This window comes from Leopardus geoffroyi, chromosome C1, assembly GCF_018350155.1.
Source record: "Leopardus geoffroyi isolate Oge1 chromosome C1, O.geoffroyi_Oge1_pat1.0, whole genome shotgun sequence".
In the NCBI taxonomy this organism is placed as follows: domain Eukaryota; kingdom Metazoa; phylum Chordata; class Mammalia; order Carnivora; family Felidae; genus Leopardus; species Leopardus geoffroyi.
The window spans coordinates 203,214,984-203,241,693 of record NC_059328.1 but is presented as its reverse complement, the minus strand read 5'-3'; the positions used below and the strand labels follow the sequence as shown (position 1 = coordinate 203,241,693).

Sequence of the window (26,710 nt, the reverse complement as noted above, 5' to 3'; positions counted from 1 at the left end):
CAATGAAAACGAATGAAATCTTGCCGTTTGCGACGATGTGGATGGAACTGGAGGGTATTATACTAAGTGAAGTAAGTCAGGGAAAGACAGATATCATCTGTTTTCACTCATCTGTGGAACTCGAGAAACTTAACAGATGACCACGGGGGAAGGGAAGGAAAAATAAGATACAAACAGAAAGGGAGGAAAACCATAAGAGACTCTTAAATGCAGAGAACAAGCTGAGGATTGATGGGGTGGGGAGTTAGAGGGTGGGTTAAATGGGTGATAGGCATTGAGGAGGGCACTTTTTGGGATGAGCACTGGGTGTTGTAAGTAAGTGATGAATCACGGGAATCTACTCCTGAAGCCAAGACTATACTCTATGTTAGCTAACTTGACAGTAAAAAAAAAAAAAAAAAAAAAAAAAATCATCACCAAGACCCATGTCAAAGAGCTTACCACCTGTTTTCTTCTAGGATCTTTATGATTTCAGGTCTAACATTCAAATCTGTAATCCACTTTAATTTCTATGTATGGTGTGAAACAGGGGTCCATTTTCCTTCTTTTGCATGTGGCTCTCCACTTTTCCCTACACCGTTTGTTGAAGACACTGTTCTTTCTCCATTGTACATTCTTGGCTCCTTTTTTGTAAATTTGTTGACCCTATATATGTGAGTTTATTTCTGGGCTTTCTGGTTTGTTCCATGGATATACATGTCTGTTTTTATACCAATACCAAACTGATTTAGTTACTGCGGTTTTGTAATATTGTTTGGAATCAGGTAGTGTGTTGCCTCCAGCTTTACTTCTCAATTGCTTTGGCTGTTTAGGATCTTTTGTGATTTCATACAGAATTTGAGGTTATTTGTTCTATTTCTGTAAGAAAGGCCATTAGGGTTTTGATAGAGATTTCATTGAATCTGTATGTAGACTGTTTTTGAGTAGTATAGACAATTTAGCAATATTGATTCTCCCAATCCATGAATATGGATATCTTTCTACTTATATATGTCTCTTCAATTTCTTTCATTAATATCATTAGTTTTCAGTATACAGGTCCTTCACCTTCTTGGTTTAAATTTATTTCTAAGTATTTTATTCTTTTGTATGCAATTGTAAATGAGATTGTTTTCTTAATCTCTCTTTCTGATAGCTTATTATTAGTGTATAGAAATACAACAGATTTTTGTGTATTGATTCGGTATACTGCAATGTTACTGAATCCATTTATTAGTTCTAATGGTTTTTTGATGATGTCTTTAGGGTCTTCTCTATATAGTATCATGTCATCTGCAAATAGTGACAGTTATACTTCTTCCTTTCCAGTTTGGAAGCCTTTTATTTCTTCTTCTTGTCTAGTTGCTCTGGCAAGACTTCCAATACTATGTCGAGTAAAGCAAGTGAGAGAGGCATCCTTGTCTTGTTCCTGATCTTTGAAGAAAAGGTTTTTTTAGCTTTTCACTACCGAGTATGTTTGTTGTGGACTTGTCACATATGGCCTCTATTATGTTAATGTATGCTCTCTCCATACCAGCTTTGTTGAGAATTTTTATCATAAATGGATGTTGAATTTTGTCAAGTGGTTTTTCTGCATCTACTAAAATGATCACGTGATTTCTATCCTTCACTTTGTTAATGTGATTTATGTCATTGCCTGATTTGTGGATGTTGAACCATCCTTGCATCCTTGGGATAAATTCCACTTGATCATGACATGTGATCCATTTAATGTATTATTTTTGGATGACCACTTTTGTTGTTTCATGTAATCCTCCTAGTGTTTCTTTGTGCAGAATCAAGCACATAAATGTATAGTCTAATCCCTCTTTCATATACAAAAGGTAGTACATATTATTATGTACATGATTGCATCTTGCTTTTTCCATTTAGCAATGTGTCCCGGATATCTTTCTATTACTAAAATATGTTTCCCATCTTTCTCCTTCACCCTTTTCTGCAAAAATACTCTGAAAAATACTTTTGCAGAGTATTTAGTGCTATATATTCCCCTTTCAGCCCTGCTTTAGTCATTACAGGGATGTGGAAATCAAGCCTCAAAGAAAGCAAGTGATTTGCTGATAGTCACACGGCTAGTGTGGTAACATTTCTTGGCTGGGCAGAGCAGGAGCTCTGTTGAGACCCAGACTCTTCTCAAAGGTTCTCTGTGGCCTCTAGGTAAACCAGGGCATTTTAGGAAAGATACCCACTCAAGTGTGCATACTACTCAGGGACTATGTAGGAGAGAACTTGAACCTGGCTTATTGTTATTTAAACATGTACAGTTGTTGGACTGGGATTTTATGAAGAACATAACACTGAGGGAGGAAACGAAAGAGAGAATGAGATCATTAATAGGTCCCCAAGATAAATTACTGTGTGAAAGAAATCTGGGAGAGGGCAGTAGGGTCAAGATGTTGGAGGATGCTGTGAATCCAGGCGGGAAGTGAGGCTACACATGACCATCATCCCTATCCCCCTCCACACTCTGAGATTCTGAAAATGGGGAAGCTGTGGTGCAAGGGAATGAAGGGTATTACTTGAGGCCAGCAGCTTGGGTTTTGAAATAGCTAATCTGAAGAAGTAGATGGAAAGTTTCTGTTGGCCAAAGAAAGGGACAGAAGCCACAGAGGTCTGTGGTCAGAGGAATAAGGAAATGGCACAGGCAGTGGTGTGGAAGTAGGGTGGCCTCAGTCAACAAAGAGAAGGATGGCAAGTGCAGAGGGCAGCATGGCAGTGAGACTGCAGCCCAGCATAACGGATCTCACAATGTGCAGAACGTGTTCAACCTCCTAGAAGGAATTGGTAAGGAAGAGGGTTAGTCCCAGGGGAAAAGAGCAGAGTTTTTTTTTTTTTTTTTTTTTTTTTTCCGCTAATCAAAAGGGAATCACTTTGAGCTGCAGAACTTTGGCACATTAGCTGCAAACGTGACAGCTTTATTATGGATCAGCAGCTGGGATACAAATATACACAGCTCTCCTTGGTTTATTTTTGTCACGATTTCAATTTAAACCAGCCTCACAACCTGCATAGCAGACATTATTATTCTCATTTAATACATGAGGGCACCAGAGTCAGAGTTTTCCAAGCTCACACAACCAGAAGTGGTCACTTCATCCCCCTACCCATTTTCTTTTACATCTAGGTGCACATTACTGATGTGATGGAGAGGTCTGCACGTCTCCCAGAGATCCTGGATTTGCCACTGGATACATAACTAGATGAAGTGTAGGTGGTACTATTTCAGAAGGGCACGAGGGCATGTCATTTAGACACAGGGATGTCTGAAGTGGTCTGTAACATGGCATGAAGTATGTATATGCTTATTGGGCAACTGCAGGGGAAGACTGTGGTTCTGGTGGTTCTGTAATAGCCATTCTATTCCTCCTCGTTTGGGCTAGCCATGCAACTGGGAGACTTGACTTCAGTTGAGGATGACCCCTGATTAATCTCAGTCAAATCTATTCTCTCAGTGATGGAGACTGGTTCTGGAATGCGCACATGGCTCAGCTTGGGCTAATGAGAAACAAACAGGGGCACCTGGGTGGGTCCGTTGGTTAAGCGTCCTATTCTTGATTTCAGCTCAGGTCATGATCTCACAGTTTGTGAGTTCGAGCCCCACAGGGGGTTCTGTGCTGACAGAGCAGAGCCTGCTTGGGATACTCTGTCTCCCTCTCTCTCTCTCTGCCCCCCAACTCTCTCTCAAAGATAAATAAATAAATAAACATTAAAAAAAAGAAACAAGCTTTCCAAGGGCTTTTGGAAGATGTTTCCATCTCTTAGAAGAAAGGACAGCAAAAAATGAAAAATGTCTTTTCTTCTGGATGTTGTCGGCCATGGATAAGGGACCCAGAATTGCTTCCACTCTCTTAGTACCTGCAGCTGGCACCAGAGGAAAGGAGAGGTAAGAGAATCAAAAGAAAAATATTTCAGAGCCATTGGATTAAATCAACCAGAATCAATCAACTTGTTAAGTGAATCAATAAGTCTCCATCTTGTTTAAACCAACTTGAATTGAGTTTTCTATTACTTGTGTCTGAAACCATCCCGACTGATACAGCTTACCCTCTGAGACATTTAATCTCAATTAATTCAGAGTCTCCTCAGCTCCCCTGGGGTTGTGTCTAAATTCCCATGCACTTGTGTAAAGGCTGAGCTTTGGGGTGTGAGAATAGGTACTTGGTCCCCAGACATCATCTTTCCACCCAGCATCCACTGAGGCACCCATCAAAGCCATCTGATCCTTAGTTGGTGGGGTGTACAGGTCACTGTTGTGCTGTCCCTCACTCCCAACAGCAATCTCTCTCTCTCTCTCTCTCTCTCTCTCTCTCTCTCTCTCTCTCTAACTTCTGTCCCACTCTTGGGCACACAATAAACATTCTTGCTGTGTGGAGGCTATGCTGGGTCATAGGAAACGTTATATAATTTTCAAAAGCTTGGTCCCCTCCTGCATTGCTCTTGGGTGCTAGGATCATTTTGCCGTCCCTTTACTGTGCTGGGTCTGGGGGAGCACTGTAAGGTCCTGTGTCCCCACATACACCATGTATCCCTTTCTACTCTGGATTCTATCAGGAGGCACAGACCACATCTGCTCTCAGATCCCAAAAAACCAAATGGGGGTGAGGGTGTAGAGGGCAGAGCTCTCCTTCCTTAAGAGCCCACCTCTGCTCACCCTTGTTTCCCATATGATTCTTGTCTTCCTGCCAAATCAAGACATCTCTGTCTCCTCTTGGGGCCAGGAAAGTCTCACTCTTATTTATATTTATTCTCCTAAATGTTTTGTGCTTTCTGTTTGTCCTGCCTGTTCTGTTGTTTCTTTTCTCTCCCTCTCTCTCTCTCCCAATCTTTCAGTTTCTTCTTCTTTTACTTATTAATCCTATTTGTATTCTTTTTCTAGACATTAAAGCATTCATGATTAATATATCAAAATCTAAAGCTAATCAAAACCCAAAACATTTCCTCTTCCCAGATAATACAAGGATTTTCAAATGCTTCAGGTACTCCATTTTTCACTTTTAATTCTAACCCCACAGGACATTATAATCCTTATCCCTCTCTCTCTCTCTCTCTCTCTCTCTTTTTTTTTTTTTGCAGTTATGATTAATTTACACTTATCTACATTTTTACCACTTTCCTTGATGTTTATGCCTTCTTAAGTCTCAGATCTACTCTGTAGGATCATTTTCTTTCTGACACATGTTCCCTAAAAATTTCCTTTACTGAGGTGATGAGCCCCCTGTTTTTGTCCGTCATACAAGACATTTTTCATTTTCTTTGTAAATTTTCTTTTTGTGTAACATTGTAAGGTGGAAGTTTCTTTCAGCACACTGAAGATATTCTGCCGTCCTCTGGGTTTTCACTTTCTATTGAGAACAGTCTATTAGACTGTTATTTCTTTGAAAGTGTATTTGTGGGAATGCAAGCTGGTGCAGCCACTCTGGAAAACACTAGGGAGGTTCCTCAAAAAACTAAAAATAGAATCACCCTACGGCCCAGCAATTGCACTACTAGGCATTTACCCAAGGGATACAGGTGTGCTGTTTCGAAGGGACACATGCACCCCAATGTTTATAGCAGCACTATCAGCAATAGCCGAAGTATGGAAAGAGCCCAAATGTCCATCAATGGATGAATGGATAAGGAAAATGTGGTATATGTATACAATGGAGTATTACTCAGCAATCAAAAAGAATGAAATCTTGCCATTTGCAACTATGTGGGTGGAACTGGAGGGTATTATGCTAAATGAAATTAGTCAGAGAAAGACAAATATCATATGACTTCACTCATATGAGGACGTTAAGAGACAAAACAGATGAACATAGGGAAGAGAAACAAAAATAATATAAAAACAGGGAGGGGGACAAAACATAAGAGACTCTTAAATATGGAGAACAAACAGGATTACTGGAGGGGTTGTGGGAGGGGAATGGGCTAAATGGATAAGGGGCACTAAGGAATCTACTCCTGAAATCATTGTTGCACTATATGCTAACTAATTTGGATGTAAATTTTTAAAAAATAAAAAATAAAACAAGTTAAAAAAAAAAAAAGGGGGCGCCTGGGTGGCGCAGTCGGTTAAGCGTCCGACTTCAGCCAGGTCACGATCTCGCGGTCCGTGAGTTCGAGCCCCGCGTCGGGCTCTGGGCTGATGGCTCAGAGCCTGGAGCCTGTTTCCAATTCTGTGTCTCCCTCTCTCTCTGCCCCTCCCCCGTTCATGCTCTGTCTCTCTCTGTCCCAAAAATAAATAAACGTTGAAAAAAAAAAAAAAAAGAAAGTATATTTGACCCTTGAACAACATAGGTTTGAACTGTGTGGGTTTGATTATTTGTGAATTTTTTTCAATAGATACATTGGAAAATTTTTTGCAGATTTATGGCAATTTGAAAAAACTCACAAACCACATAGTATAGAAATATTGAAAAAATTAAGAAAATTTGGGTATTATTGTAAGGATACAGTATATATTAAGGGGCGCCCAGGTGGCTCAGTCGGTTGAGCATCCAACTTCAGCTCCGGTCATGATCTCACAGTTCATGAGTTCAAGCCTGGCGTCAGGCTCTGCACTGACAAGTCAGAGCCTGGAGCCTGCTTTGGATTCTGAGTCTCCCTCTCTCTCTGCTCCTTCCTCTCTCACACTCTGTCTCTCTCAAAAATAAATAAACATTTAAAAAACTATACAATAAAAATAACATACAAAATATGTGTTAATTGACTGTGTTATTGGTAAGGCTTCCAGTCAACAGGAGGGTATTAGTAAACTTTTGGAGCAGTCAAAAGTTACACTCGGATGTTCAACTGCACAGGAAGTCAAAGCCCCTCACCCCATGTGTTCAAGGCTCAATTGTAATCTTTTTTTTTTTTTTCTTTTTGCCTTTGGTTTTCTGCGATTTTCACTATGATGTTTCTATGTGTGAGTTTCTTTCATGTATCCTCCTGGGGATGCAAAGGCTTCTTGAATCTGGGGATTGTTATTATGTATCAGTTCCAGAACACATCAAGCAATCTCTTCAAATAGCACTTGTACCCCATTCTCTCTCCTCTCTCCTTCTGAGACTCTATTTAAATGCGCTTTTCTGCTTTAACCTCTATCTTTCTTACTCTCTTTCATATGCATTTTAGTTTTTTTTACTTTCTGTATTATTATAATCTAGGCAACATCTTTTGATCTTACGTTCAGTTTTCTCTTCAGCTGCACTTAATCTGTTGTTAAGTTCATTTATTTTTTACTTTCACTTACGTCTTTTTCATTTCCAGAAGTTCTGTTTGCTTTTTCAAAAAGTCTGGGAGCACCTGGCTGGCTCAGCTGATAGAGCGTGCGACTTTTGATCTCAGGGTTGTGAGTTCGAGCCCCATGTTGGGTGCAGAGATTACTTAAAAATCAAATCTTAAAAAAAATGAGGGGTGCCTGGGTGGCTCAGTGGGTTGGGTGCCTGGCTCTTGATTTCAGCTCAGGTCATAATCTCACAGTTCGTGAGTTTGAGCCCCACATGGGGCTCTGTGCTGATGGTGTTGAGCCTACTTGGGATTCTCTCTCTCCTTCTCTCTCTGACCCTCCCTCCCTCTCTCTCTCTCAAAATAAAGAAGCATTTTTTGAATGAAAAAAAAACCCACAAAAACAAAAACAAAAGAATCCATTATGCTGTTTTTCTTAGTTTCCTATTTGCTCCGTACTTTTTCAAACTGTCTCGTATTTCATTAAACATAATAAGCATGTTGTCAAAATATGATGTGTCTGATAATTCCAGTTTCTGAAATTTTTATGGGTTTATTCCTGCTCTGTCTTTTCTGCTGGCTCTTACTCACAATTCTTACGGTATCTCATTATTTTCAACTCTGTGCTGGATATTGTTGGAATAATTTGTTGCTTTGAAGAAGCTTTGTCCTGAGGGCATTTGTGTTTGCTTCCTCCAGGCAACTGGAGTCATGACTGATTTAGTACCACCTTAAACCAAGTTCAAGGTTTGACGCTCTCTGAACCACTCAGATGAGGAAACCCTTGTCTGTATATTTCTGTAAGAGCTAGTTTGCTTCTGGATTACACTTACTCTGAGGGTGTGGTCCTTTGAGATCCCAGTTTTTTTATAGATCCCAATTTTTCATACTCCCAGCTTGTGTGCGTCCTGGGCCCCCATTACATGGATGGCTCTTGCTAGAATTGTCAGATGCCCTAGAGCAGAGCCACGTCTCTTTTCACTAACTCTGTTGTGTGCCCACTTTCCTTTCAGTTGAGCCTAGGAAGTTCTTTACTATCTTGTCTTTTCAGGGCTTTTAGGAAGATGCCCTTTATATTTTATCCAGCAATTTTAGTTGCTTTTAGTGGGATATATTTTCCGAGTAAGTTAGCCTGCCAAAATTCCCAAATCTTTTGTTTAAGCCAACGGTATTCCCTTTCCTCCCAGAAGACTTCACTTTTGAAACTTAAAAGCCAGAGGCTGCTTTTCTTTGCACTGTATCATTTATTCCCTGAAGCAATAAATAAGGAAACTCCATGTTTGAGGGAGAAAAGGGCTACAGAGTAGAAGAAAGCACCCCTCGATTGGGCTACTATTTCAACATATTGTTCTGCCACATATGTAAACTGCTTAGCCTGGTGTCAAACACATAGTTAGGGCTCAGTAAATAGTTGCTGTTGTTATCATTATTATTTCTGTATCCAAACTCACCTTCTTAGGAAAACCTTCTTTCACTAATCATTAACCTGTCCCATTCCAATTCTTCCTGCACTGTATTTTCTCCAGGTACCTTTTTACCCTATTGATTTGCTCTAATAGCTTTTTCAAATGTGCAGTTTTTCTTGGGAAAGTTCAGTGACTGAAGATCATCCCCAGAAGCCTTTGAAAGTATAGAGATATTGTTTCTTTGTTAACTCTGGTATCAGAAATCTTTCAGCTGCAGGTAACAGAAGGCTCAATTTAAACTGCCTTAAAAAAAAGATTCTACTGGTTAACATAACTGAAAAACCCAGTGGTAGGTCTTCAGGTATAGCTTGATCCAGGGGTTCAGTAATTATCGGGAGGACTTGGTCTTTCTCATCATGTCACGGTTCTTTCGCCCTTCATTTTCCCTTCGTTCTCAGGCAGTTATAGTCTGCGTGGTAGCAAAATCTTCACATTCACATCCTCACAGCTCCAAATCCAGTGGGAAAGTGCTCCTATTCACTCTAACAAAAGTCCCAAGATTCACCCGTATCGGAACTAGTTTGGTCAACGCTTCTTTCGCTGTGGCTAGGGGAATGTGATGTGCTGATTGGCCAAGTTTGAATCAGAGGTATACCTCCTGGAGCTCACAGTTAAGCCCCTCTGCAAACCATGTGTTTTGAGATCGGAGAAATTGTGGTTCCCTGAAGGAGAACTTGGGGGGTTGCCAAAAGTGGATACTGAGTGGACAAAAGCACCATGTGTCCACTTCAGTCTCCAACAGCTCACAGAAAAAAAGCTCAGCAATGAGGCCTTTGAGGCAGAATAAACTGCATTAACTAGGTGCTGGTTCTTACTAGGTCTCTGGAACATTGACATAGATTTCAGCCACATACAGATAGGACGAGAGGCGGAACACTTGGATGACGGACATGAAGGGTGCTCTCACAGCCTCCCAACCACTCTGGCACAGCGGACCCCATTTGTAATTCATCAGGCTACTCCCCTTGGCCTCCTCAAGCTGTTTTTCTCCCTCTGATATAAAAATAACGCTTAAACAGGATCCCGACCCCATGTCCCAGGCAAATCAGCTATCCAGATATGGCAGCCAAATTCACCCTAGGGTCAGGGTGCAAGTCCTTATTACACCCAGTTTTGAGAGTGAACCAAGAAATAGGGTTTCAAGAAATATGATACCATGACCAGAGACTAAAAGCAAACATCCAAGGAGTATTTATTTCCCAGCCAAAGCCAGTATCTTCTGCTGCTTCGTCCTGCCAATGATAATGGGTAGGGCTCGCCTGGCCACAGGAGCAGGTGTGGGAGCTCTGAGAGGCAAAGGGCAGGGTCAGGGCAAGGCAGGGCAGGGAGCTCTTTTTTTTTTTTTTTTTTTTTTCAACTGGAAGATCGCTATGGTTGTAGTGTTGAGCAGTGCTGGGTCTGCCCCAGCTGAAGCCCTCCTCCGTGCCATCCTTGATGACACCATCCCATGGTGACGGTCAGAGCGCCCCGTGCCTGCCTGCCTTCAGAGCCTTGTAGCCGGAGGTCTAGGGGGACTGAAAGCAGGTGGCGAGGCAATAATTATAGTAACCACTTACTGAGCATCTATTACATGACAGGCCTGTGCTTTATTTACAGTAAGCTTGGTGCTTAAGAGTGTGGGGCCAGAACCCAGAAACGCTGGTTTCGACTTTGACTCTCAGCTCCATCTCACCTGCTTTGAGGTTTCGATCAAGTTAACCTCCTTATGTCTCAATTTTCCCCATCTGTAAATTTTTTTGTAAAAACTTTCTTTCTTTTAATGTTTATTTATTTTTGAGAGAGAGAGAGAGACAGAGACAGAGCATGAGCAGGAGAGGAAGAGAGAGAGAGAGAGAGAGGGAGACAGAGGATCTGAAGCGGGCTCCATGCCGACAGCAGAGAGCCTGACACAGGGGCTCGAACCCACGAACCATGAGATCACAACCTGAGCCAAATTTGGATGCTCAACCGGCTGAGCCACCCAGGAGCCCCTCTCATCTGTAGAATTTTAATAAGGAGTATACAACAGCATTCATAGATATTAAATATTTACCACTTAAGTAAAAATACATAATAATATTTACCACACAGGGTTGTGAGCGATTACAAGAGATACTGCGCCCAACGTGGTTTGCTGCGTAATTGTGAAGGATCATTATATATATTGGAATTTCTAACCCTACCCTGATCCTGCAGTGTAATGCATTAGCTAGGGAGAGGCTTGGTTGCTGTAGCAAAGGTTTGACATGTCAGTGGTTTAAGCAAGACGGAAGTTAATTTCTCTTTATAACATAACAGTCCAGAGGAAGGTCGCACGGGGATGGGAGAGGTTCTACCATTTCCAACCTGCATCTTCCACCATGGGGTTCAAATAGCTGCTCCAGCTCTGACCTTCTTATCAGAATTCCAGTCAATAGGAAGGAGAAAATCTGCCCCTTCCTTCTAAGGTCATTCTGAAAGTTTGCATACAATGCTGATGCTCAGATCCCATAGCCAAGCTTTGTAACGCGGCCATACTATCTGCAAAGGAAGCTGGGAAATATAACGTTACACTTAGCTAAAATTGTGGGGATCACTCATAGAGGAAAAAGAAGGAAAGAATAGATATTGCTCTGCCAGAGCCCACCATCTGGCCACCCTGAGCAGAGAACACATTCAGCAGCCTTCGAAGGGAGGCATCCGGGCACCACACCAGCTCTGAAAAATGAGGCGTGGATGGGATCCCATGGTCCCGTGACTTGTAAACTAAAAGGCAAGTAATCTGCTCCTCCCACTCCCCACAGACAACATCGGAGGAGGAACAGGATAAACCTAATTAAAACATCCCCTCAGAACTGGAGTCCCTGGATCTTATCAATTACCAAATCTAGTTGGGCTGGAATTGCAAAGCAGCTCCCCCCACAGAGGAGTAAGTTCTTGGGCAATGCAACTGGCTGCCACTCGTTCTGCTCTCTGAGAAGACCTCCCCTTTCTCTTGTCCTGTGTGGCCTCCGGCGTTGCATCCTGGGAAGTTCTCCCTTACACAGTACCCTCCACGGCTGCACTGGAAAACATGTCTCTGCAGACCTTACAGCTTCCACAGACCTCTTCCTGCTGGCGCAGGTCTGAGGGGGGCTGGGGGGTCACCGGGGGGGGGGGTCAAACCAGCTTTTGGTGACCAGGCTTATCGTTTCTCCGCCAATGCAACACCCTCGAAATCTTAAAAGCCTTCTGACTGGTTCCATATTTGAGTAACCACAGCCAGTGTTCCCATAGAGACACAATTTCTGTGGTATACTTTCCACTCTCTCTCAAACTGCTGGTGGCTCTCTTGAGGTCATCTGAAAAAAAGATGTCTGGCTGTAAAGAGGGCCTCCCTTGTTCTGCCTACGAGGCCAGCTCCCACTGTTTGCTGAACAGAGTGCTTGAGAGAGGTTTGGAACTCCGGGCACAACCTTTGTTAAGTCTGCCTCCTCCGAACCACCTCTTACAACTAGCCTGAGCTCATCCCTCTTGTAGGTCTTTGCTGACAGCAGCCAACAACTGCCAATACTCACCAACAGTCTGTTTCCATCCAGTTTCTGTGACTTATAGGCTCTGTTAGCATGTGATTGACCTTCCAAAGCATTACAGATGACTGCCACACCACAGGTTTTGCTGTCACATAACAATGGTCACCACCTTCCCAGCAAACAATACTTTTCTTTGCTATCTTTTCCCCAGTCTTTAAACCAATGCCACTTGTTTTAGACTGTTAGAGCAGTGTCACTTACAGACGCCAAATTCTGCATTCCTTAGGATGCCTGTTTGGTTGCTTTACCAAAGACACGATTTAAGAATGACTTAAATAGGAAAATTTATTTCTCTCTCATATCATAGTCTGTAAGACGGTCTACAGCTGGTAGGGTGACTTTGAAACCCTTAACAAGCATCTTCCATTTTGGGTGCAAGATAGCTGCTCTGGCTCCTGCCATCGCAGGAGCATTCCAGCCAGCAGAAGGGGAAAAGGAAAAGGAGAACCCACCCCTCTTTTGTTGAAGGTCTGACCTGCAAGTTGCCCACATCCCCTCCACTCACATCCCTTTGGTCAAATTTAGTCACAAGGCCTTATTTGGCTTCGATTAGAAGATTGGGAATCTGAGTATTTATTATATGCAGCCGCTTCAGCTGAAGTTCAAGTGATTCTACTACTAAAATAAGAAGAGAAAAATAGATATTGGGAGGCGACTGGCAGTTTGCCCCAGAATGTTTTCATCCTTATTTTACATTGGTAGAATCAGCCTCGGAGAAAACAAGCAGTGCTTTTTAAGGTCATGTGGCAAACTAACAGCAGAGTGTGAATTTTAATCAGGTCCGTCTGACCATACAACACGCCTTCCCTGACACGCAGCCAACATATTTTGGTCATCAAAGTGCCCACTGTTTACTTGGAGATAAAGGATATTCACACGTGAATAGTTACGTAAATGTCTGCTCCGTGCACACTGAGATATGCACACAGATCCTGAGCTATAAGGACACCAGTGCAAGGGACAATGATACCATCAGGGAAGACTTTTCTTTCTTTTTTTTTTTTTTAACCATTTTTAAGCTTATTTATTTATTTTGAGGTGGGGGCAGAAAGGGGGAGGGGAGAGGGAGAATCCCAAGTAGGCTCCTCACTGTCAGCGGGGAGCCTTATGCAGAGCTTGAACTAACAAACCATGAGATCATGACCTGAGCAGAAATCAAGAGTCAGATACTTAACCAACTGAGCCCCCCAGACCCCCCAGGGAAGACTTTCTTGAAGAAGAGGCCCTCCTACTGGCCCTGCAGGTGGAACAGGCCTGAGGCAGAGGGGAGAATGGAGTATGGCAGGAGAAGGCAATGGTGTGAGCTGCACCTGTTCTGTATCTGGCCTGCTTGTGAAGGTGGCCCAGAGCTTAAGGGTGGGGGAGGCAGACACATCACATATCTCCAAAGATGGTCCACTTGACCTTTCCACCAGGTGAAGTGTCCCACTAGCTGTACCTTAGACGTTCCATCAGCTGGGACAAGACAAGAACATCCCACCAAAGAAGAGCTGTGCTCACCCCTGGTACTACGCAAGACACATGGAAAGGCAGAGTCCCTTCCCCGATCTGTTCTCTTCCACCCTCCCTGTAGGCAGTGCAGGGGCTTTGAGGGGTGATGAGAAATGTGTTCAATACATTCAGCAAAAAATCCAGTAACCCATTACTGAGTGTCCACTCTAGGGCCAGGGACTGGGATGGAAGAGGCTGGAAGGAGGGGCAGAGAGAGGGGAGCTAGGGCAGCTGGGTCAGCATTCCCGATTTGGACGCTGACTCAGGCCCCAGGAATGCCAAGGAAGGGGGGTGGGCAGCCACCAGAGCCGGGCTGGGATCCTGTTGGCACCGGGAGATGTAGGGACAGCGGGCACAGAGGGATGTTGGGACGGGGGCTCCCACACACTGGGACCCACCTCCAAACCACTGGTAGAAACAGAGGTCTCTCACTCTGGGCCCTCCAGCCCACCGCACACCTTCACGGTGATTCTAGCTCCCCACCTGCCCCGCCCATCCCACTCCAGCTCCCCCAGCAGAGAGAGGGACAGGCTCCTGGGACTCAAATGAGGACATTTGGGCATACAATGCCCGCTCTCCCGCGACCGCCCACAAACCCCTTGTCCCCAGCCTCCCTGCTGGCTCCAACTTGCCCTTTCTAACTTCAGCACCTTCCACGACTGAAGTGTGTACAAGGAAGACAGTCAAGCTCTACCTGCGTCCATTTTCCCTCCTTTGGCGCCTGACAACGATGAGAAGGAACCCAGGACTCTGAGAGCCCACTTCCTCCCACCTGGCGCCCCCGCAGCGCTCCAAGCCACCTCCCTCCATCGCAAAGTCCTTCGAGCTTGTCCTTGGAGACCCAGGAGGGAGCCCGGGCCCAGGCCTCCAGATTCCAGGTGCGCCCCTTCCCTCCCCACCCTGCCCCAGGCGGCTGGGCGAGAGCAGCTGAGCCCGAGGAGCCCTCCCTACCGCTGCCTGACACCCAATCAGAGAGAAACCGATCCGGGGAGGGCAGGGCGCCAGGGGCCGGGCCCAGAATAGTGCTGCCCAGCCTGTGTTGCGCACTTGCTCTCGGTTGGTCCGGGGTTGGCCGCATGGAGCACGCACTGCGCCGGGTACAGGGGTCCCGGGGGACGGGAGCTGGGGCAGCAGAGGCCAGGGGATTGCGAGCACACCACACCCTGTGAACGAGTGTGAATGAGTGTGTGTGCGTGTGCGCATGAGCCTGTGGGTGCCTGTGAACACGTGTGCGCACGCGTGTGTGTGTTCTTTGTGTCAGCGACGTATGTGGTGCCCTGCATGTCTGGGGATGGTTGGATGTGTTTTTCCGAGTGTGTCTAAGTGTTGGTGTATGGGTGTGTTTGCGGGGGCGCACCTGTGCGTGCATGCGTGTGCGTGCTTGCACGCGCACACGTGGTGGGAAAGGAAGCTACCCGTGGGTTCGGGGATGCAGGGGTTTCCCCGCCCTTTCAGACATTCTTCTCCTCACAGAACCCATCCTGGAGCAGCCTTGGGGCACCTGAGCGTCAAGGTAGGCGGGGCTGCCTTCTCAAGGGCGTAGCCTCTCCTCCTACTTCGTTTGTCTCCCACCTCTCTGGGCCCCCAGTCTCCACTCTGCTAGCCTGGCTTTTCTCTCTGTCTCTCCTTTTTCCTTCTTTATTCCTCTGTTTCTTTTTTTCCCTCACCCCCTCTTTCCTCTTTCAGAGGAAGTAGGGGGAATCTAGAGCCGGAAGACTCCGAACCTAGTTCTGTTAGCACTTAGTAAATTGCTGTGTGAATTGTGGTGAATTGCCCCACCTCTCTGATCTCAGGTCCCGCTTTAGTAAAATAAGGATGATAATAACATCTCCCTTATAAGATTGCTATGAGGTTTGAGTGAGAAATATATTGGAGGAGAACCCTTGGGAAGCTTGCAAATGTGAAATATTATTATTAATAACATTTTAATTGATTTTGTTGTGTTACTCCCCATTAACCAAACAGGCCCCATTCCCCCTTCCAGAGATGAGCTGTCTAGAACAAGGAGAGAACACTTCATGGCCATCGCCGGCCATGACCGCAGGCTCAGAAAGAAGCCATGAGAAACAGGGGGCCAAGGCCTCGAGGTGGACAAGGCAGGAGACTGTGGCGGAAGGGGAGCTGCCGGGTCTGGGGGAAGGTGAGGCCAAGGCCAGTTCTGGGGAGATGGGAGCGGGGGCAGTGGGACATCCCGGAGCCTGGGGCTGGGGCTCTGCTCTGGATCCTTCCAGAGCACAGAGTTGGCCCCAACCCTCATCTTGTAGTCTGTCTCTCCACATGGGAAAAGTCACCTGCACAGCAGAGCCAGGGGCCTGGCGCGGCCAACTCAGGACAGAGCCACTGTCTTGTGTGACTCTGAGACTCAGCTTTCTCACCTGCAAAATGGGGCCACAGCATCCAGGCTTCCCAAGGCTGCTGTGAGGATGAACAGAGCCAGCGGATGAGAAAGGTCTCTAGAAGACGGATTTACTGTCCTCTCCCCACCAACAGATCCCCAGGCCAAGCCACCTGCTGAGGACGCCGGACTGGAGGCCACGTTCCCCAAGGCCACACGCTTGTCCCAGGCTGCTCCTTTGGCCAAAGTGGGCGCCCCACCAACAGAGTGGGACGTCTTCCCCCCTAACCACGAAGGCTCGGCCGCTGGCTCCAGCACAGACGAGCCGGAGCTGGACATAGGGTTCCCGGCCACAGCATCGTGGGGGTATGAGCTCGGCCTGGTGGAAGAGAGGCCTGCCCTGTGCCCATCCCCACGGGCCCTGTTACCCAGGCTGGGCTGGGACGACGAACTGCAGAAGCCGGGGGCCCAGATTTACATGCACTTCATGCAGGAGCACACCTGCTACGACGCCATGGCAACCAGTTCCAAGCTGGTCATCTTCGACACCACGCTGGAGGTGAGGCCGTGGCTCTGCCCCACCTCCGTTCTCATGGGGCTGTAGCCTCCACTCACCCGCTCCAGGGCCCCCCCGCGAGTCCCTTTCCAGAGCTCCTTCTTAGCACCACGGAGACCAGTGCTGGGGAGGACCCCTACTCCCCAGTTGTCATCCCAGCTCTGCCATTGAGTATGTGTAGGCTTTGGCATCAGTCACCGCTCTCCTCTCTAAAATGGGAATGGGGGCCCTGGCTGGTTCAGTCAGAAGAGTATACAGCTCTTGATCTTGGGGTCATAAGTTTGAGCCCCGTGGTGGGTGTAGAGATTACTAAAAAAATAAATAAATAAAAGTAAAAAATGACATAAAACGGGGACAGGAAATACTTGCTTTGCCCTCCAAGTTTCGGAGGACTCCTGGAATAACCCAGGTCAAGTGGGAGCACTTTGTGAACCCCTAAGTATGGGGACGACCTTGCAGGCTGGCTTAGGACAAACAGCAGGGAGCTCTCAGTAAGAGAAAAATAGGATGGGTTCTAGCCCCTGCTCTTCCCTTGGGCTAAGCTATAGAACGCCTGCTTCCACTTTTACCATCACGTATAGCGGAGCAGTGTTTCCAGAAGCACGGCGATAGTGTTACTTAGGGTGAAGCCAAATGAGTCAACGTCAAATTTATTTAGAGAAATCTGTTTTGTAGATGCTACGCGAATAAGCGTACCTCCAGCACGCAGATTAGCGAAAACTATACTGTGTGTGACTGTACGCATGTAGCCCCCGAGTAGAAACCCCGAGTGAGTTTGTCACACCCTGATGTGCCAGGTGAAGGCGTCACCACAGTGCCTCCGGCCACCAGCAGCCTCATCTCCGTAGCACGTGTGCCTGGCAAAGAGCGTGCCAGTGTGTGCCATGGCCTAGGACGGGCAGTCAAGCTCATGCAGAGGAGATCTCGGGAGAAGGCCCCGGGGGAGGACCCTGGTTGGGACAGGGTACCACTGACGGGCAGTGAGAGACTCACCCCTCAGTGTTCTCTCTGGCCCTCAGATCAAGAAGGCCTTCTTTGCCCTAGTGGCCAACGGCATCCGGGCGGCACCGCTGTGGGACAGCAAGAAGCAGAGCTTCGTGGGTGAGGAGGGGCTGGGAGGCAGAGGGAAGAGAGAGATCTTCGAGGGGATTCTGGGGCTGAGCTCCGACACGCCACGGGTTCGGGCAGACCCTTGGTGTGAGCCGAGCCGGGGGCTGGCGTGGGGGAACATCCGATCCCGGCCTCATGGTGGCCAGCTGGGAGACCCCATGAGTGGAGGAGGTTTGACCAGCTGACCACTCCAGCTCTACTCACCCATGGTCCCGTGTCGTAGGTGCTAGATAGGAAAAGAGGAAAGGGAGAGGAAGGAATTAGGAGAATAGAAAAGGGTGCAGCAGGGGCAGGGAGAGAAATTACAGGGGAAGCACAAAAGGCGGGGGAGGGGCTGCCCCGCTTCCCCCTGTCCACAGTTCCCACAGCTGTCTCAGACCTAGGACTCTGGCAGAACCCGGAAGGGGGTCTGACCCCTCAACCTGCCTCCCACCACGAGGCCCCAGGCTGACCTCCTGCCCTTCCCTCCTAACCCCGCAGGGATGCTGACCATCACAGACTTCATCTTGGTGCTGCATCGCTATTACAGATCCCCGCTGGTGAGGAGTGGGCTGGGGACCCCAGGGGCTCCCTTCTGGGCTGGGGCGGAGGGTGGCTCAGGGAGCCTGGTGCCCGAGGGGCCCGTGTCCGACTTCCGGAGTCCTGTCAACGTCTCTAGGTCCAGATCTATGAGATTGAAGAACATAAGATTGAGACCTGGAGAGGTGAGCCGGCGGAAGGGACCTGGAAGGGGCTGAGGGTGTGTGGGTGAGCATGGGGCCAAGGACCCGAGGTGGAGGATGGGCAGTGGGGATTTCTTGGAGGGCGCAGGGGAAGGGTGAGAGGGAGCCCAGAGGGCCTGAGGGAGGAAGACAGAGGGGCTGCCCAGTGAGGCAGGGTGGCCAGCTCCTCAGGCCTGACTCTGGCTTTTTCCTACAGAGATCTACCTTCAAGGCTGCTTCAAGCCTCTGGTCTCCATTTCTCCCAGCAGCAGGTAAGCGTCCCCAGCCACCCACCTGAGCCTCCTTGCCTGAGCAGTCCCCTTCCGGGTCAGCCCCTCAGTTCTGACCTCAGGGGCTCATCCCGTGGCAGACAAGGCAGCCTGGACACCCTGTCCTTCTGCAGGGGCTGGGGTGGGGGTTGTGTCTCCCCCAGACCCACTGCTCCCACCTCTGCAGTCTGTTCGAAGCCGTCTACACCCTCATCAAGAACCGGATCCACCGTCTGCCGGTCCTGGACCCGGTCTCAGGCGCCGTGCTCCACATCCTCACACACAAGCGACTGCTTAAGTTCCTGCACATCTTTGTGAGCCTGGGCACAGCCTCAGGGTGACCCGAGAGGCCGAGAAGTCATTGGCCCAGCAGACCGGGGAGGGAGCCGCTGGGAGCACTCTGGGGGCTGCTCCACCTTGACTGCCACCTGTCCCCAACCCACCCAGGGCTCCCTGCTGCCCCAGCCCTCCTTCCTCTCCCGCACCATCCAAGATCTGGGCATCGGCACATTCCGAGACTTGGCCGTGGTGCTGGACACGGCGCCCATCCTGACGGCCCTGGACATCTTTGTGGACCGGCGCGTGTCTGCGCTGCCTGTGGTCAACGAAGCTGGTACCTGCACCCAGAAGTGGGGCTGGCTGGGGTGGGGCCGTGGCAGGCAGGGGTCTGTGGGCGTCTGCTCGGGACCCAGGGTAGAGTTAGAAGTCTGCCTGCTTAAATCTTGGACCCTTACTTAGCCTCTCTGTGCCTCAGTTTCCTCATTTGTGAAATGGGAATCTTAATAACACCCATCCTCTGACTTCACGGGATGATTTGAAAAGATTATGTGCAGTTAAGAAGCATGGTAAGAGGAAACCGAAGATGAGGTTTTTAATGGGAATTCACCCTAAAATGGGCCATGGGATCCAGCCAGACCTCACCTTCTTGCCTTGAAGAGGGGGATTAGAGGGACTACACGATCATTTCTTTGGTTGAACTGTGGCTGTAAACTGTTTCAAAGTCAAAATTGCTGTAATGAAGCTAGATATCAAAAAATGTTTTTTTATGTGTTTTTGTGTTTTGAATGTTTATTCGTTTTTTGAGAGACAGAGACAGAGCACAAGCAGGGGAGGGGCAGAGAGAGAGAGAGGGAGACACAGACTCTGAAGCAAGCTCCAGGCTCTGAGCTGTCAGCACAGAACCCAACGCGGGGCTCGAACCCACGAACGGCGAGATCGTGCTCTGAGCCAAAGTCGGACGCTTAACTGACTGAGCCACCCAGGTGCCCCAAGAAATGTTTTGATTTATTTTTCATTATGAAGAATTGCAAATGTATGAAAATGGTAGGACACACTGTATAATGAAAGCCACATATCCGTCACCTGGATTAACTATTGTTAACACGTTGCCATAACCAGGGGGTTTTTTTTCCCCTATTTTTTGCTAAAGTGATTTAAATGACAGAGATCATGTTATTTTATCCTTAACCCTTTAGTCTGCATCTCTTAAAATCAGTATATGTCCTATATCACCTAACAAAACCAGAATAACTTACTAATATCATCGAATATCTGAATCTAATTCTCATTTCCTCGCCTTCCCCGAGAATATCTTTTTTACAGGTGGTTTGTACAAACCAGGATCCAGTTAAGGTCCATGCTTTGCGATGCTTCTTTTGTCTTTAGTTTCTTTAATCCAGAACAGTTCCTTCCTCACTTAATTTTCATAGCACTATAATGACAATCCTGGGTCAGTTGTCCTATAGAATGTCCCCCCATCCAGATTTGTCTCTTTGCTTTCTACAGACGGCCTCAGTGTTGTTCCTCTATTCCTGAGTTTGGTGTAAACTGGAAATTAGATCTAAAGGCTTGATCGGATTCAGGCTATCCATTTGAGGCTAGGATATTTCAGAGGTGACACTGTGTAGTCGAATTGCATCACATCGGGAGGCATGATATCAGGCGTCTCCTCTCTGGCTGTGGTGCTGTGTGATCTGTAGGTTTAGGTAGTGGCCCCTTGATGCCTGTTTTAAAGCCAGTAGCCTGGAGGTGCCTGGGTGGCTCCACCGGTTAAGCTGACTTCGGCTCAGGTCATGATCTCCCGGGTTCGTGGGTTTGAGCCCCGTGTCAGGCTCTCTGCTGTCAGCACAGAGCTCGCATCAGATCCTCTGTCCCCCTCTCTCTCTCTGCCCCTCCCCTGCTTGCACTCCCTCTCTGTCTCTCTCAAAATAAATAAATAACCTAAAAAAAAAAAAAAAAAAAAAAGCCTGCAGCCTGGGGAGGACGGGGAGATGTCCAGTAACTCTTTCTGAAAGCCTGCCTCCGGCCCTTGCACAGCATGCTGGTTCTGACGTGAACCTCTTCCTTTTCTCTCACCACCTGGCCCCGCACCACCCCTGCAGGACAAGTCGTGGGCCTCTACTCCCGCTTTGATGTGATTGTAAGTGTCTGCGGGAATAGGGAACTGGGGTGCCACCGGGAGGCTGTGGCTGTGAGAACCGATGGAGGGGTATCTGTAGCCCGGAAGGACCTTTAGAGGTGTGTAGAGGGCAAGTGGATAGGCGGAGCCTGGTTAAGGGGCTGACTGACATGGCACTTGCCTCCCTGCCCCAGCACCTGGCTGCCCAGCAAACCTACAACCACCTGGACATGAGTGTGGGCGAAGCCCTAAAGCAGAGGACACTGTGTCTGGAAGGAGTCCTTTCCTGCCAGCCCCATGAGAGCTTGGGGGAAGTCATCGACCGGATTGCCCGGGAGCAGGTACCTCGTGCCCCTTCATACGTGCCCCCAGCACGTATGGCCCAGTCCCCATGAGCAGCTCCAGCTGTCCTTGGACACCGGACACCTGCCCTGTCCTCCCATTTTATGGCCATTTCAAGCTCTCAGTGTCCACACTGGTCTGCAACTGATCCTGCAACTGGAGATCTGTCCACACCGGTCTGCAACTGGTCCTGCTAAGGGCCACAGACAGCTGATCACCCCAGCGAGGTCAGAGCTACTTCTAACTGGTTTCTAGGAGATACTTTTCGGCTCCCCCACTTACGTCGTTGCCCCTGAGTCTTGGTGACAATCTCGTTGGTTACCATAGCTGCGTGGCTCGAACCTCTCACTGATCCTCTGCGGACCCGCAGGTACACCGGCTGGTGCTAGTGGACGAGACCCAGCATCTCCTGGGCGTGGTGTCCCTCTCCGACATCCTTCAGGCACTGGTGCTCAGCCCTGCTGGCATCGATGCCCTCGGTGCCTGAGAATATCTGAGTCCTCACTCCCAGGCCGTCTTCCACACGCAGAAGCCAACGAAGGGAGCCAGGGAACATGGTCTCCATCTTTCCCCACCCCAGTTTGCTGGTTTGGCTGTGGTTCAGGTAGGCTCTGCCCTGGGCCATCGGCCTCAGCACCAGCCCATTTGTCTTCCTAGGCTCTCAGATCTCAGCCTGAGGCCCCCTGAGGATGGAGGTGCCCAGCTCACTGCTGAGCAGCCCCATGAAAACTACAAGTATCAGCACTCCCCGTGGGGCCCCCACTCTGTCCCATTCTCCACTGAGGTCATGAGGGTCGTCACAAGAGGGGTGGACAGGGGCTGGGGTCAAGGCAAGGGCGGTGATGTGATTTCAGATGCTCTGGGGAGTTTGACCTGCCTTCTCGCAACTCAGCTCCCACCTGCTGGGAATCCCACTGGAAGGAAGCAAGTTAATAAACCTTTGTTGAACGGAATTTCCATACTCAGAACTACTGCTGAAAGGAGGGGGCTTCTATCTAAGTAATCATCTTAGTAAATCCGACATGATCTCAGACTCTTTCCTGGTACCGTGTTGGCTAGGGGCTGGCTCAGATTCCACCTGCTTGGCAGTGGATGGCAAGACGAGGTTCCCCTACTGGAAATGCAACCTCTCCTGCCCACGTAGTCACTGTCTTGTCTTCTCTTTTCCTCACAGGCTTCGCCAGCCCTCTGTCATTGCCCTTGCCCTGCCTGTGCTCCCAGAAGCCCTCAGGAATTCCCAGTCCTCCATGGGATGATGAAATTAAGAACAGCTGAGTCGAGCCTGGAGATCTATGAACCAGAGGCACTGAGATTACCCCAGGGCTGCCTGCTCCATGCCTACCCATATCACTTTCCCCCCCACTGGCCCCAGTGGGGCGGTGAGCCCTCAGCCAGTTGGGTGTATTCAGGGGCTCTGGATTCCTCAGCTTCTGGACTACCTGGGATGCCCTGCTATTCTTCCACACTACTAAGGGTGGCTCCCCACAACTTGGCCACTGCCCTTCTTCCCCCCCAGCATTGAAACAGCAACCATGTGGAGAGCCTGTTGAGTGGGGTCCTCCCTCCATTCTCATCCCGAGCACCAGCAAACGGTGTTCTCAGTCCCCAGTGACAGCCTGTGTTTGGATCACTGAGGATGAACACTGAGAGAACAAAAAGAAAAAGAACAACCAACCCGTGCACTTAAATTGTATAAGCTTCACTCCGAAAACGCTAGTCATTTGGCCTGAACTTGCAGCAAGAGCCCTGTGCTTTCTGAATTCAAAGACGCGAGGGAGAATCTGTAATTGACAAACGCTACCCCTGGCCTTGCTTTTGTGCATAGAGTGTTATTTTCTTTTTTCATTTTTTATTTATAACAAAACCATAAAGAAGATGTTAATTAGTTAATGACAGAGGAAGTGCAACTCAGTCCACAAACTCTAATCTGCTAGAGACAACTTTTTTTTTTTAAACACTGAACATAATTCCTATTATGGACCCCGTTTCACCAGGTGGTAGAAATTAATCTCCTTTTGGGGTTCACCCACCACCTTTTCCTGGAGTTAAATTCGGTGAGAAGGGGAGGCTTTGAGTAGTGGAAGACTTTGTTCCTCACTTATCATCAACCACACTTGTCAGCACCTGCTAAAATATTCCCATTCCCTTCTCTCTGTCACTTGGTCGGTCACTGGTGGGCATGGCCCCTTTTAGGTGCCCCCTCAGTCCCTACCACAAAGCCTCCTTGGGCCATGAAGACATTCTAGCTCCTGGACCTGCGCCCCTCTGGGCTTCAGGACGCTGTGTGGTCCCAAGCACATCTGCTCAGGCGGACAGCAAGTGATCTGTTCTGCGCTGAGTTTTGCTGTGTGTGTGTGTGTGTGTGTGTGTTTAGCCCCTACCCTGGAAACATAGGGCACAGGGCTCTTCTTATCATCTCCTTATCATTTCCAAACCTCTCTGGGGTATTTATCATATTCACCTCCTCCCTTCAGACACAGCTTCCTTCTCAGGGGCCCCAGAAATGTCTACAGTCTCTTTGCCTCCCCACCCCCCACCAACCTATGGAATCTTCACCAGTGGGGCCTTTTTCTCTAACCCGTCATCCATTCTTCCAAGTCCACTGCATGTGTCTTGAGTTCTTGCCACCTGCCTTGAGGGTCAGGCTTTGGAAATTCCAAAGCCAAGGCCAGGCTTCGGTTATGTCATCCCTCCCCTGTGGCAGTGGACGCTGTCTGCTATCCAGTGGGGAGAGGAGAGGTTAATATTTCTCAAATATGATCCCACCACATTTACCTCACAGAGCAACAGAGTGGAGACATTTGTGCTTGATGAGTCAGGCAGTAAATGAAGGCATTTTCTCACAGACACTCAGCTTCTGTTTCCGACTTTGCCATAACCCATGGGTCAGTGCTGGTTCTGCTCTGGCCCTGCCTGGGAAGGTCCTGGGCCTTGGGCTCAAGTGGGAGGATGGGGGTGCTTCTCTGGGCCTGTCTCAAGTGACAACCTTGGGGAGCTTGGGGCAGGCTGCCTCCTGCTGCAGCTGACTGTAGGGAATGTGTAGCAGGGTCAGTCCTTCGAGGTGGTGTCCCAGGTTGCTCTGCGTGAGCAGACCGTCAGGTCAGCCCAGGCGTTCGGTGGAAAGGGCAGCCTGAGGAAATCACTCTCTCCCCCTCCTGCTCCCCCCCAAGAGTAGATAGGTCTCCAACCTCCTGGGCCCACCATCCTGAGGACCCAACAGTTACCCCTTGGGCCCTTCTCCCCAACCCTCAGTTCCTGACAGCCCTCCCGCATCATGGCTGCTAGAAAAGAGGCAAAGGGTTGCCATGGGGACTACTCCCGCCCCAACTCTGAATAAAAGTATGAAGGCCAGCCACTCTGCTGGCTCCTCTGTTCATACCTAGGGACCCGGGGCTGGCCAAATGGTGCAGGCATCATTGCCTCCATGCCCCCGACTCCTGCCCTGACCCCCGAGGCCCCTCCGAGGTTCTGTGACCTCCAGGCTGGACTCTCATCCACCTCTCTCATCATCTCACATCACCTCAGCAGTTATCAACCCTGGCTGTGCCACAGGATCCCCAGGGGAGCTTTATAAGATGGTAATTCCAGGGCTCCGTTCCTAGAGAGATGCTAATTTCCTGACTTGGGGGGTGCGACCAGGGCAACTGTATTTTTTTGTAGAAACTAGAGGCTTGCGATGCAGAACACGTGATGGACACGATAGCTTGCTGAGAAATACAGGCGCCTCATTTCCATAATTAGGAAGATCGTCTGTCGCCCTCTGGCATCTATATTATTTGTTATGACCAAGATCTACAAGAAGAGCTGGCTGAAAGCAGGGGCACAAGGTAGAAGATACACGATTTGCTGGCATTCTCGCCAGCCTTACAAACATGTGCAAATACAGAAGAATTCAGCACAGGGTTACGTTATGTCCATCCCCTGAGGACAACTGTCAGAATTTGTATTGGACGTGCACCTTACGTCTGGAATCACAAATAATGAGCTAGAACTGAACTAATATTAATGAGCCAAGATACATCAAGAGCTAAAACATCTGTAGAACACGAGCATGTAGACAGCCAGAAAATATTGGATACTCGGTCTATTTTTACTCCTGGGAGTGCTGCATAAATGTTTAAGAAGACAAGCTGATGTCAAGGGGCACCTGCATGGCTCAGCCACTTAAGCACCTGACTCGATTTCAGCTCAAGTCACGATCTCACGATCCATGAGATCTGTGCTTACGGCATGGAGCCTGCTTGGGATTCATTCCCTCTTTGTCTCTCTCTCTCTGTCTCTCTCTCTCAAAAATAAATAAATAAACATTTAAAAAGAAGAAGAAAAAGAAGAAGAAGAAGAAGAAGAAGAAGACAAGCTGATTCCTTAAAGTCTTACCCAAAAATATGGATTCTAATTCGAGCCAACAAGTTCAAATTAGCTGGAAGGGGAGTAATGAGATGTGCACATTGTTTTCGGTCAAGAGCGTATCTCTTGTGCTGAATTAATGTCCACTTATCCGTAATTATCCTAATTCCTATTGTTCTTTCCTCGCAGTCAGGTCAGGGTGGATAATCGGGGAGCCTCACTGTGACAACACTTCCCTGTGACTTATGTGGGCAGCTCAGAGTCCTCGAGACCCCAGCCCCACCGTAGTCTGAAGGAGCAGACACTGGAAAAGGCAGAAGTTGCTGAGTGACCTGGTGACAGAAATCTCGCACCCCACCCCCTGCCCCGAGCCCGGCCCCCATTCTCTGCATTTATAGGGACCGCTCACAGGTGGATCCCTGCACAGGTAGTGGACAGCTATGCCCTCAGAGTCAGGAATTCCTCCCAGTTCTCTCCAGATCGCTCCATACAGAAAGCTCTGTATCCTCCCCTCTTCTTCCTTCCCCTGCCTACCATCCCAGCCTCTTCTCATTTAACAGACATTTTTTAATCGCCTCCTAGGTGCTAGACACAGAGTTGCTCACTGGGCTCCAGACTGAAAGGAACTTGGTTTGTGCCCTCTGGTGGGTGCACAGCTGGTGGGGGAGACCGTGGGGTCTCCAACAAGGTGAACAGGTTGAGCGCTCAGTTCTCTCATGGGGGTGGGGAGGTGGGGAGAGCACAGAGGAAGTGCTTGTGCTCCCCCCAGAGAGGTCAGGGGAGGCTTTTCAAAGGCAGTGACATTTGAGCTGAGCCCTAAGGAAGGGTAAGTTCTCTGGGATGACGTGGCAGTTGGTGAAGAGACTGTTCCAAGAAGAGGGGACACGAAGAACCTAATATTGAGGCCAGAAAGAGCATAACGTGCTCAGGCAAATACAAGGAGTTGGGGTTCGGCTGTGGAAAGGGTGTCT

General features: G+C 48.4%; 1 protein-coding gene across 6 annotated transcripts; it reads left to right on the top strand.

Moving 5' to 3' along the window:
* The first annotated feature begins 14,005 nt into the window (after positions 1–14,005).
* PRKAG3 (protein kinase AMP-activated non-catalytic subunit gamma 3) lies at positions 14,006–23,282 on the top strand. Of its 6 annotated transcripts, XM_045481288.1 has the most exons (14): positions 14,009–14,146; positions 14,329–14,559; positions 15,155–15,194; positions 15,666–15,821; positions 16,172–16,575; positions 17,592–17,673; positions 18,163–18,221; positions 18,341–18,386; positions 18,601–18,655; positions 18,840–18,966; positions 19,100–19,265; positions 21,034–21,071; positions 21,245–21,391; positions 22,567–23,282. In XM_045481288.1, exons 4-14 carry the CDS (start codon positions 15,668–15,670, stop codon positions 22,912–22,914), a joined length of 1,626 nt encoding a protein of 541 aa, XP_045337244.1. In that variant the 5' UTR covers positions 14,009–14,146; positions 14,329–14,559; positions 15,155–15,194; positions 15,666–15,667; the 3' UTR covers positions 22,915–23,282. The 6 variants fall into 6 exon arrangements, with proteins under 6 accessions (XP_045337241.1, XP_045337240.1, XP_045337244.1 ...); XM_045481285.1 differs by having other exon boundaries at positions 14,006–14,559; positions 15,647–15,821; XM_045481284.1 differs by having other exon boundaries at positions 14,007–14,559.
* The last annotated feature ends 3,428 nt before the right edge of the window (positions 23,283–26,710 follow it).